The sequence below is a fragment of the Amblyomma mixtum genome, chromosome 7 (assembly GCF_055824585.1).
Source record: "Amblyomma mixtum isolate Tamu chromosome 7, ASM5582458v1, whole genome shotgun sequence".
In the NCBI taxonomy this organism is placed as follows: domain Eukaryota; kingdom Metazoa; phylum Arthropoda; class Arachnida; order Ixodida; family Ixodidae; genus Amblyomma; species Amblyomma mixtum.
The window spans coordinates 31,658,490-31,671,389 of record NC_143018.1 but is presented as its reverse complement, the minus strand read 5'-3'; the positions used below and the strand labels follow the sequence as shown (position 1 = coordinate 31,671,389).

General features: G+C 45.7%; 1 protein-coding gene across 1 annotated transcript in view; it reads right to left on the bottom strand.

The window, feature by feature from the left end:
- Positions 1-753: 753 nt before the first annotated feature.
- LOC149335553 (P-selectin-like) overlaps positions 754-12,900 on the bottom strand; it is a 107,052-nt gene continuing 94,905 nt past the window's right edge. The window contains exons 18-22 of the mRNA XM_089553969.1: positions 12,530-12,706; positions 7,496-7,675; positions 6,525-6,572; positions 6,337-6,445; positions 754-5,186 (exon numbers count right to left, since the gene is read on the bottom strand). Coding sequence (XP_089410095.1) covers positions 4,751-5,186; positions 6,337-6,445; positions 6,525-6,572; positions 7,496-7,675; positions 12,530-12,706 — 950 coding nt within the window. The 3' untranslated portion in view covers positions 754-4,750. The remainder of the gene's footprint in view (positions 5,187-6,336; positions 6,446-6,524; positions 6,573-7,495; positions 7,676-12,529; positions 12,707-12,900) is intronic.

Genomic DNA, 12,900 nt, shown 5'->3' with positions numbered 1-12,900 from the left:
CATGAAATGAGGATAATACAATATAAAGTGTAAACTGATGCGCGCAAAACAGACAAGAATATGGACATATGAAGTTAGACAATGAGTACAAATGGAAGTTCGCCTGCATCGATAGATTGATTACCTTATTGTAGTGACGGTGGCGCTACGTTAATTAAAAACGGTGATTTTATAGGCTAGAGAAGGCCAATGAATGAAAATAAAGGTGTCCCACTACCGACCGATTTCGCAAGTAAATTGCATTGCGCCGGGACAGCGTCCTAGAGCCTAGGGTTCCACTCCATTCACTTCAAAATGGCGATCAATAAGTATTTTTCGGTTTGGACATTATGAGTTTCAATCAAGTTGTGATAAAACTTTCGAAAGTAAATTTCCCAGTAATAAATGTGCCTTTCATGCCCGTAAAAATATGACCATAACCAGAAATAGCTAAAGTCGATTTTTGCTGTAATCAATATTCAGGTAGAGCTGTCCTCAATGTCTCTTTAAAGTTGTTAGTCTTAAAGACTTCTTTTTGAAGCAAGTCCAAGTCTTTGAAAGCAAAGCAAGTCTTTGAAGCAAGTCAAAGTGGTGATCTTCGCACATTGTGAGAAGGCTGCCTTACCTCAAGGTCCGGAAACACTTTCCAGGCTGCACCAAGAAGTGTTGTTCAGGCTTAGTGCAGTTTTCAGCGTCGCACGAGAGGGCGCTTGACAGCACAGGAAATAAAAAAGAAACGCGCAACCAACAAGCACACACACACACGACGCACTATGCGTTTTTCAAAAAAATTTTTAATAAACTCTCACAATAATCTCAACTCTTGAGTGCACCGCCATGATTTGGTTGCGTGCGCCCGAGGTGAAACAGCCGAGAATAACAGGAGCCGTTGGTCCCAGTCAGAGAAATGTGCAGCGGAGAAATGAATCTACGTGCTGTTCACGTGCTGCCCGCGCGTGCACTCCGAAATACCGTGCTTTGTGACAAATAACTTAGTAACACACTGTACACAAGAAGAAGCGGTAGTCGGACAGAAGGAGGTTTCGTTGTACGTCACATTCACTCGCAAACACTTGTGAAAAAGTGCGGCAAGGTACCTAACTAGTTCAGCGTTAGGTGCACCATTCTCGGCACGGTGATTCTTAAGGGCAGACAGTTTTTTTGTGCGACACATTGTATATTAGATACATCTATTAGGAGGAAAAATACAGAAGTATGACGCATCCCTGACGAATGGCGTTACGCTGCCAAAAAGGTCTAATAGCAGAGACCTCTAAATAAATCGCCCCTAACAGAATTGAAAAGCTCGGCACGTTAGATGGAAGTGTAGCAGACAGTAGCGAAACAATAAAGGCTAAGTCGAGAAATAGAAAGGGTGTCGAACAGAGCCAATAGCGATTTGTCTCTCATCTTATTTTACTCAATCAATACAAGTCTCTTTGAGCCTAGTCAATCTCTCCAAGAAAAGAAAGATGTCACCGTGAACTTTGGCTAGTGCACAGAAACTGCGACGTTTCATGCAAACCATACTAGAAAGTTATATTGAGGTGGCAAAACAAAATGGCACCAATCTACTCATGCGAATGAAATCTTTCTTTTGTCTGCTGCGAGGAATAAAAGAAAGGAGACTTTATTCACATGATAAATCCTTCTACCGCAATAGTTGCTCCAACATGCTACCCTCGATAAGCGAACACATGCTGTTGGTAAGACGCTGTTTCCTAAAGTTATCGGCAGAGAGGTGTCCACACAAAGAGAGTCAAGCCTGTCTGCAAAATTAATCTACATGTGAGTGTGTTTGGTAGAAAAAATTTATTTAAAGGTGGCCCGGAACGTCTAAAAACCGTGCGTTCCAGTCCACAAAATGCGTAGTGACTATCGGTTTTTAATACTTTTGTTTCGCACTCCATAGCGTGTTACCCAGCTCACCGCCTACAGAGCGTGTTTAAGGCAGTGCGAGGCTGTTCAACTTTATGACTATCAACTAAGAAAACGGGTACTCTGTTTGTTCACGTTGTTGATAAGTGATCTCATAAGAAACCTACACCCTTCCTTGCTTACGCGGCGTCAAAGTGTGCAGATTCAGTGATTGCTCCCTTTTGATTTTCAAGGGCAAAAAAAAAACACAATAAAAAAGCAGGATCGTCAGCAGCACAAGATATGCCGTGACAGTGCGCTATTATTCCAGCCACTCTGGACAATCAAAGCCCGGCTCAAGTTTCGGAATCATAATGAGAAAATCCGAGTGTTCGCAATGGACGCAATGAGGAACCCCGGTTTCCTCGTCTCTTCATGTGTCCCGGATAAATGCGCCGTATGGCGTGATGTTCTACCAACTAGCCCAGCGTGATTTTCTGCCAACTAGCCCAACTCATACTGCTATCAGTTTTCAATACAGCGTGCAACGTGAAAAGTTGGTCAGCGAAGAATTTCAGCGTGTCTTTTATAAATACAAGCTTTCGATGCTGTCCTCAAGGAATCATCCAGATTTACTGAAGCACAGTAAACGTTGAGGGACCAGATTATCCCCCCCCCTCTCTTACAAAGGGGGTGGTGCCACGAGTAATATTTTTAAACATTTTTTATCACCGCCTGTTCAACACGACACCATCAGCGTGCTTCGGCGTGTGCATTGTTGATATCGCTAGAATGTGCATGTCGTTTTCCAAGTCCAACAATGCCGTCTCAATGTATCTGTCGTCAGCTAGGAGGGTTAGCGCTGTATTTTCTACACTTGAAACCAGCATCAGTGACTTTTTATTACTGCTAGAGGGAGCTATTGTTTGTTGATCACGGTAGAATTCTGCTTTGTGAATAATGGAGTCATCCGTGAATGCTCCTTCTGAAGATTTTGAGCCTGCTTTTTTGATGAAATTCATGTCCCTTTGATCAAGAATGTATAGGCCTGCCAGTGGGCGATTATGCCCGAATAGTGGCATTCTTTTAGCATCCGTGGAATAGTTAATCTCTGTATGGGTGATCTCACTAACTACCCTCATCCGTGAGAAGACCCTGAGAGCTAGTGCTACGAAACGGACTCCACTACAAGAAACAGTGGAAACGCTACAGGCCTCTATATTTTTGTCAAAGGTGGTAGTTCATGAAAGTGGGCTTCAAATCAGGCCTTTGTTGTTATCGAACACAAATGCAAATTCTGACTCTGAAAATTGAAGTCTTGAGCCCAGTATTACAAGCTTGCTGAATAATTCTGTGCGTAAAGGCACAGCTATGAAGTCGCCAAAGTACGCTGCAATTCAAACTGAGTGTTAGTGAACAGTTACAACAGTTTTCATTTTCCTCCGCTGGCTGCTGCAGACGTTTTATTGTTTTTATGAACTTTTGTTTAGTTGATCCTTGTTTTTTTTCGGTTTAGCTGTCATTTACAAGGCTGATCAACTTTTGTGATTTGGACGCTTGTGGAAGGCTAAGTCAAGTTAGACGGCTTTCTGTAAGAGCATGAAATGGTCACGCAAGTAGTATGACTGCAAGGACTAGGAGCACTCCAGGCAGTTTATGGTCTTCCCTTCAACCTAATGAAGCTCCTGCACTTTGCAGTTTAATGCTCATAATCAAAGCCCCTGTCCCTCAGAACAGTCTATCCGATTGTCAGCTTCACGCAGGCGCAGCTTATACACAGAATCTTAACGCGGATCTAATGACAGTGAATGTTCTAGGCAGTGGGGAGTGTTGCAGCGGCTGATTCCAAGGACATCAGTATTCTCCCTCATGAATCATTCTCTCTAGTACTGTACATTCTCTAGTTAAACCATAGAAGAGTACGAAACTATGATGAATACTATTTCAGTGTGGAGGCGACGCCACAGTCGTGAAAACAGTTTTGTGCAACATATTGATAGACATATCCTGATTAACAGCTTTAGTCATTGCAAAAACACTCGCTGACCACGTGGCGAATATCACAACCCGATATAGACACTCCTTCACTGATCTCTACCACATGCAATTGCTTACAAAGTGAAAGACAATTCTGATAATCGGCTTTTCGCATGTTGAAAGTTATATCTCTCACTGTTCCTCTGACCTTTAGAGGGTACACCACCGGATAGACTCTAATCACACTGCACATGGCTGCTTCAGATAACCCGCAGCGCCTGAAGAGTGTTGTTGGCCGTTGCAAAGGCCACCGGATGTCGGTAACGTACAGCCAACACTGACGATCACTGTCCTAATTCATGTAACTTTGCGCACACGCCTCCAGCCTCTCTCCTTCGACGAGATAATAATCATGCGAAGTAGGTCTGTGCGTGGGCATAACACTCATCAACGGCAACCACTAGCACCGGGTGGGAGGAATACAGTCTTGGTTCGCAACCGGTTTGCACACGTCATCTCACGCTCTGGAGGCGCAGTTGATGTAAGTTGCAAGTCAGGCGTCAGCAGAAAGGTGTGACCATTGTCATCAGTTGTTTCTAAAGCGTCGAAGAAGTGCCGCTTCCATCATGGGTAACTTCGTCCTCGCTCATGGTACACGAGTCATCAGAGGTTACCTCGACCGTGTAACGTACGCACACATGAGAACTCACTGCTCACTTCACAAAATCGAGCTGTCACAATGGCGTTACAGGCTGAGAGTCAGTACCGTTGAAGACACGTGCTTTCCGCCATCGCAGACGTGCGACTGAAGATGGCGTGCCAGGTAAACTCCCTTCATCTGGCACTGGAGTCACTGCATGTCACCTCATTACGTCGTCAGTATACGTTCGCACAAACTCGCCGTTCACGTCGCACAGTCGCGTGTATCCCAGTGACGTCACACGTCGTGGCTCTGTAGCGTCGAAGACATGTGGTGTCCGTTTCCAACGGGAGCACCCCTGTTGTTGCCGTAAGCCTGGTGGGCGTGGTGGCTGGCGTTGCTAGTGGTGTTGTTGTTGTTGTTGTTATGCCTCGGCGGAGCATGAGGAGGAGATGGAGGCGCGCCCAGGTTGACCCTGGCCACCGCCGAAGCGTTGGGCGCACTCAGGTTCTGGCCGTTGACGGTCACGTTAGCGTAGATGGGCTGCGGGCCCGCGGCGAAAGTGACCAGGCCGTTGGGGTTGTGCCGGATGCCCGGGCCGTTGCTGTAAGGCGTGCTGTTTGCCTCAGCAGCCTCGAGAGCCAGCCGGGAGAAGGACATCACGGTGGCGTTGTCCTTCTCTAGGCTGCGGTTCACCTCGATGTTCTCCGTGTTCTTCACCCGCTGGGCCTTCCTGTAGGGGACGATACTGATCACACTGGCTAACGCGTCGGTAACGCTCGAGGCTCTGATCGGTCCTCGACTTTCTTTTCGATGATAGTTCGGCAGTGCACGCAAGGCTTAAGCACAAACGGTTTCTTTGTGGGAAAAAAAACGAACCACTGCAAGATTCTATTAAAGGACGATAATTTTCCTTGAATACCATCAGTTTTAACGTTCATCTGTCGCCGTACGCTGCTAGTTCTCATCCTACTATGCTTGCTTTTCATTCCGTATATTTATGCATTTTTTCAATTGAGGCTTCTGCCGCAAATTTTCGGAAGGGTTGAAAATTAACTGGCACGAGAACCACTTTGGTTTGCGAACTTTTTGTTTTTCAGCAGCTCACGATCTTTTTGTCGCACGTTCCATGGAACGACAACATTCAAATACTTTTATTACACCCATCAGCACGACGTTTCTACGTAATGCTAGCTTACATGGGCAGTGTTCACTTTTCAAATATGCTAACCCATTGTTGTCAACCAAGGTTACATGCGGTGCCTTCAAGATAAGAATAAACAGTACACATAACGGCAAAGTTTTGAGCAAAGTACGTAAAAATAGCACGTGTAGCAAAAATCTTATTTTAAAAAGTGCCAGAGGCCTGATTATTCATGTCCAACATTCTTAAACAAAATTTTTAATATAGGACAATTGTAAAGTACTCTTACAGAAATATTGAAGATAATGGACAATTCTTTTTATGTGCAGCAAAAACGTTCTTTTAAAGCTTTTCCATCGCTTGCATCGAGCAATTAAGGCTGCCATAGAAAACCTATGGGGAACGCTTTTTATTTTATCAAAAACGTTAATGGCAAAAAAGAATGCAAGCCTGCCGAAGGGAGATCTGCGGATGAATTGACTGTTATAATGAGGTCTTACAGTATGTAAAAAAAATGAGTTCATAAGCTCTCCCCCGTTCGAAACCAGATTTGTACAAAATTGTTGGGTATACATAGACATTTCATACCTCGGGTGCTTTTACCCAGAGAAGAGAAAAGTAATTGGCAACTGTAGGCATACACGCTACAGCTGGTAAAATCTTGCTTAATCTCTGCGCTAAATTACATAAAATTTTGCGCCTTAAAACAGTTTAGAATTACATGAAGAATTTTACTTACGTTCTCATCCAGACGATGGCCACGACGATTGCGATCACAAGCAAAGCTCCTGCTCCAACAGCAATAGCGATTCCCACAGTGCGCGAAGAATCGTAGGTGAAGTCTGCACCTGAAGCGATATTTTTCAAGAGTTAGAGTTCGGAAGCATATGCCTGGTCTCCGCGAGAAATAAAGCGCTTGATGCTTACGATTGCTGTCGGCGCCTTCTATATCATTGGTGCCGATCATCGGAATATCTGGAAAAATTATGGAAACAAGTGCAATGTGTTTATCAGTCGCATACTGAACAGCCAGCGTTGAACACTGAAGTGAACACGCGATTGAAATTGAATTGGGGCACTGAAAATTCTGGACTGAATGTTCATTGAAGAACAACTTTCAGTATTGAATACCAGCGGTGCGAGGTTGTTGAGCTCCATTTTTATAGCGCACCACCGGTTGCGGATTGCGTCTTCGCGATACGTAATGACTGAGAATATGCGACATTATGCGGAGGCGTACAGATCTAAATAAAACGAGGTTGAAACGACGTTTTTCCTCTTTGATTTCTCGTATATTGGTAAAAGCATAGTGTTCTCACTCCGACTTTGAGTATTTCACGCTTTGAAGAGCTTGAATCGTTACGATCTTCAAAATCTGGCAGGGAGAGTCCCGGAACGGAATACAATAACCTAAGTGTTCGGAACATCTCACTGCGAAGCATGTTTGTTCATTGGAACCAATATGTCAAGTAGAATTTTACTGCAACCGGGAAAGATTTCGTGCAAACAGTTTTTATGACAGTCAAGCCACCCTAAACGCAGCGTCGACATTATATCATTAACGCAAAAGCATACTAGGAACGCGGAAACTATAAAATGAAGCTGAGGCAATCTCCACGTAGCTGACAGACGATCTTATTCATCATCATTATCATTATTCATCAGGCTCGGTGCCCGTAGAGGGCACAGTCTCCTACCATTGGTCTTTAGGCAGCCGGTTCTGAGTCAGCTCCAGCCATCTCATACCAGCAATTTTTGTGGTGTCATGTCTTCAGCTGTTTCTTCCTAGGTTACATTTGCCTCACCTTCGTAACCATTCTGTCCTCCTCACGGACCACAAGCTTATAACTGGCCACTTAATAAGTCACAGTGCTTGGTACGAAGCATAGCGTCCTCACCGGTGCATCGTGGTTCGCGTCCGCTCCAGTGGCCGTCTTCTTGACAGGTCCTGACAGGTTCGCCGATCAGCTTGAAGTCGTGCAGGCACTCGTACTCCACTACGCTCTCGAACGTGGTCGTCCCGTTTACGAGCAGGCCTCTGCCGTTGCTGATCACCGACGGGTTGCCACAGTCGACCACTGGGAGGGATACAAGTTAAGAAAAAAGAACCATCTCTGTAAAGCTGCCGTGATGCATATATGATATCATATATTATAAAATTTAAAGTAAAACAAGAAAATAATAATCAACATTGTCATACAATTTACCATATTACGCCTTTCATATTGTACATCTAAGTGCCCTTCGCAAAACCGATTGCAGTTACAATGGCACGATTTTGCAGCGCAATGTCAGAGGTTCCGATATCACGCAAATAAATTTTGCTAAACGTCACTACCTTTTCACCTTTCACAGAAATGTCTGCCGTCGAAAAAAAGTTCCTGTTGTGCTTCTTCCTATCCGCCAGCGGCATCCTCTAACATGAGAAAGATGTTGCATACTCTAAGTGGCAGTGGGCCGAAAAACAAATAGCGGAACAAAATCGGCACGAGCTACACTTTCAGACGTTGTTTCCTTTTTTTTTTTTTTTTGGGGGGGGGGGGGGGAAGAGTTGTTAAAGGTTTATTCCTGGACGGGAGAAGCTTACAATATGTCTCGTGAGCAAGTACACGTAATGAAGGCTGGGAGCAGCTCCGCAATAAACTATCTATGCCACAAGGACCGGCACAAATACCGGCCTAATAGATGTTTCTGGGTTATGGGGGCGTAACGTCCTAAAGCGACTCGGGCTATGACGGACGCCGTAGTGGAGGGCTCCGAAACGTTCGACCACCAGCGGTCCTTCAACATCCACTGACATCGCGCAGTACACGGGCCTCTAGAATTTCGCTTCCATCGAAATTCGACTGCCATGGCCGGGATCGAACCCGCGTCTTTTGGATCACCAGCCGAGCGCCATAACCACTGAGCCACCGAGCTGAGCTGGAAGAATATCGCCGAAACTTCCTGCGCACAGCCGAAGAGCCGACGAAATGTCACGCATGGTTCAATACATTCATACGCCAGCTGTGACATTTTCAAAGCTTGCCTAGTTCTGTCACGTTTTTTAAGAGTATTTATGCAGTACAAGATATTACACCTTTATGTAACAAAGTGTTTTGCAAGCTGCCCAACTTTACGTAGCATAACTTTAGCGAGGCTGTTAGTTGCTATGCAGAAAGCTGAAGGTTTGCAGCGGTTTACGGGGTTTCTTGGGATCAATGCGTAATAAGAAATTTTTACGAATCCAGGGTTTTCAATAGTTATATAAAGTGAAACTGAAATATAAAATCAGTAAAACTGGGGGGGGGGGGCAAAAAGCACACAGAGAAAAAAATAGCACAGCAGTTTGGTAGCTTCCACCACATCGCTCACCTTACAGCTTTGAGCAAGAATTCCCGCTCGCCTTTCTATGGCCAGAGCGTTATGAAACTTCGAAGAGGTATTGAACTATTACACCGTCGAAAGGGCCATGAAATCCCGCTGTCAAATTTCAACGCTGCTGTTGGTTCATGGCGCTTCTTTGTTGTGCTTCAAGTCGCATTACTAAGTGGCAATAATGTGTCGTGAAAAAAAAAACATGAAACAAAGAACAAAAAGAGCTAAGTAGTTCTTCAGTTCCACCTATTCGTGAAAATTTAACTTTTAACAAACATATCCACTCGCCTTACTTAGTCAGTAAGTAAGAAATACTGACCGGTTCTTCAGGTGAAAACAAGGCATAAATTCTAACCGATTCATTTATAAACTGATCCTATGTGTGAGCATGGCTAATTAGTGCAAAATTTATCGCTCTGGCCATATTTATAGATTTTACCTAACCAAGCGTTTTGTGAGGCTTTAGGTAATATTTGATAAGCAGGATTGATCTGAAGTGCTGCTTGCAGCTTTAGCGTTCCTCCTGCCATGTAGTTTTTTTGTCATATTTGCTTGTGTTGCGCTGATTGCCTTCTGAAATCCATCTCTAGCTAGAGGGTAAAGTATATAAATAAAGCAACATTTTTATTCACCCGACAAGCTGGGAAACAGAACCTCAGAAACGGAAGTTAACATGAGAGGCAAATGGAAAAAATGCGCATAGATAAATTTCTCTTTCTTTCCTTTAAAAAAAAAAACAGCCTCTTTCTGTAATCAGGCAGAAGAGGCTCAGAGGAACTTTCAAGGAAACCAAATAGGTCATCAAGCTATTTGCAAGGCTTAAATATCAAATTGGCTGGAAATGAAGCAGTGGTAGAGAAAAGTATGCATCAGCAAATGATAAAAAAAAACCTCTCGAAGGCAAAGACAGCGCACATGTTGCGCACTCAAAACGTTCGCCAAGTTGGCCCCGCACTGCCCGAAATCTTGCCGATCTCCAGTCATCGATTTTTGGCGCCGCAAAAGGCAGCTTACGCCTCTCCCCCTACCACTCTCCACTACTGACATTCTGCATCAGAAATCGGACGTGCTGAGCAAGTTTCCTGCATGCGTCAGCACTTCTGTTTGTGCTATGTACGTGGCCACTCAAAAACGAACTTAAAAAAATCTCTGCCTCTCCCGTAAACGAGAGTAGAGTAAGCATGAAATGTTTACGGGCCTAATGTCATCTCGGTGGACACCCGAACCGCACCGTACAGGAAGGGAGGAGCGCCACCACCCGTTCAGCGCGATGCCTTGCCATTTGAACGCAAGGTTTCTTGAGGAAAGGAAATGGCGCAGTAATTCTCTGCCATCTCGGTGGACACCCGAACCGCACCGTAAAGGAAGGGAGGAACGCCACCACCCGTTCGGCGCGATGCCTTGCCCTTTGAACGCAGCGCTTCTCACCCGGATCACGTGACAACGAAGTGTAACATGGCATTTATGTGCTTTTTGCACGCGTTATTAGAAATTGGAAATTATAATTCCGTGCATTATCAAACCCACAGCTCCACTGATATCTTGATAAACATTGAGAAGGCACTGGCAGCAGTTATTTTTTGTCTCGTTTGGAGACCAACCGGCGCTTGCATGCCGGTCGCGTAGGAGGGCTTAGAGAGTCTCGTTAAATCTCGTTAAGTCTCGTACGGTGCCCGGATGTTCTCGTTTTAGAGCCCGGATGAGTGGATTTCAGTGCCCGGATGATGGCTCTCGGTCTCGGCGTGACGTCACCACACTGCCGACAACGGGATCTAAAAGCATTTCATGCTTAAAAATACAAGGTGCTATCAAGGGGAACTTGCAGCTAGTAGCAAAAGGGGTAAAAGCTAGCAGGCCGCTTACTCCAACCAAGGCTCTGCTGGCCTTCACATTTTTACTCCGCACAGAACATCCGATCGAACGCTAACGACAAAGTACGAAAGAAAGCCCGGACGTACTTACGTGCAACAATGTACTAGTCGATTATGTCGACAGAAAACAGAAAAAGGCAATGGCAGCTTGATTTATTTGTGCCTAAATACAAAAGCTAAGTACGTCAGCGCAGATATTTTGCACTGAAACCTTCAAAAGTGCGCGCGCACTGAGTCTAGGATCTTACACATGGTCTCATGGCAGGGAACCTTTGTCCTATAGACATAGGAGTCCCGCACTGAGGACCCAACCTCGGGAGATCTGGAAAACTTCGCCATTATAGGCGCTAATAGTGCTTACCCTCCCTCATCTATAAATGGGACTGTTTTGACGTCACTAGTGCACGTAAAGGAAGACATTAAATAACAACAGAACAATGTTAAATTAAACACCGAAAGGGTTACTAGAGGAAAAGCACGAAGGACAATAAAAAAAATGTTCTCACAGGGCGCAGCGTTAGCGTCCGAGATATTCAACAAGCAACAACTGTAGCACAATTTCTGCCTTTGGTCAGGCAAGAGCTTAGGTTAAGTTAGGTTTATTTATTTATTCATTTACTCTCAGTGTTTAAGCATTAAAGGGAGGAGTGGGTAAAAAGATAGTAAGGACAGAACTGCTACGGTATCACCACGTTATATGATCGTTAACGGCGTTCTTAAACAGGTAGGCGTCTGTAATGAAGGCGATGGAATTGGGAGGGGGTTCGATTCCTTAGATGTCTTGGCAATGAAAGATGCGAAACGCAGGTTGATGAGACTGCTGGACAAGTCAACCTCGAACTAGGTTAGGATTTGTTTGGTTCGGTTAGGTTATGAAGACAGGAAAAATTACTGTACCTGCCTCCGTGCACCTGGAACGAGCCACGACTGAGGGAAGTTGGGGAAGAAATATGAGGAGGGAATGAGATAAGATGTGCGGGTACGCTCTGTAATATGCGTGGATGGATATGACTTGTGCCTCTTCTATTCGCAACTTTTACGTGCGGTGTCGCCACCACGCGGTCACCGCCGGTACCACCCGACAGATCATTCCAGTGGACAGCTTCAGGCTAGCTTCGGCGTTCCCCGCCCAACTTAGGCTGCATGGTTTCTATTGCATTGTGAGGTTTCTATTGCACGTGCCACGTACGCAGAAAGTTTATACAGACAGGTGATATCGTATACATATTCATGCCATAGCATACAACCTCGATCCTACTGAGAGCTTCGCCATTACCGAGCCAGCTAGCGCACTTTGCAGGCATCAGGCCGCTAAACATAGCACAACACAGTGCTAGCGCAGCTACCGGGTCATCTCCCAAAGCAGCACAAGGTGTCGGCCCAATGTTGTCAATATTGCCAGCATGAACAATGTTGGTCCTATATTGGACCCGGAGCACCACCCATTTCCTATATTGGGCCGATTACTTGTGCAGCTTGGAGAGGCTGGCAGCCATATTGCATTTCCCAGGAGGCCTGCTTAAGTACGTGAAAGTTGAGAATAGAGGAATTTCTCGTGCAGCCGTCTTTTCCTGGGGGCTGTGATGTCGCAACCTATCATACCCCTGCACACTGCGCACGCCCCCGCAGGGCACACACATCCATCAAACTCATTAGCAAAGGCACTGGAAGAAGGAGAGGGAATTGCGTGGGCGTCCCACTCACGGGTGCAGTTGGGCGCGTCTCCGCTCCAGCGTCCGGTGCTCTGGCAGACGCGGGTGCTGAGGCCCTGCAGGTCGTAGCCAGGCTCGCACGAGTACTCGACCGAGGAGCCCACCAGGCTTGTCGAGAATTTAATCACTGTCCAGCTGTCGCTGGCCTTTGGCTCCGGGCAGCGCACCTCTGCCACCCGCGCGACGGCATCATGGGAAGAGAAGAAGGCAAGCGCGCACACACGCACGGGAGCGTTAGGAAACGGGGCATCTTTCGGCACCTATTGAAGGGGCCGTCACTGGCGACAGGTGGTGTATAGCGCGGCGCACACAACAGTGTGTCCACATTGGACACCCTGATTGAAAATTTCCCTCTTCAGGGTG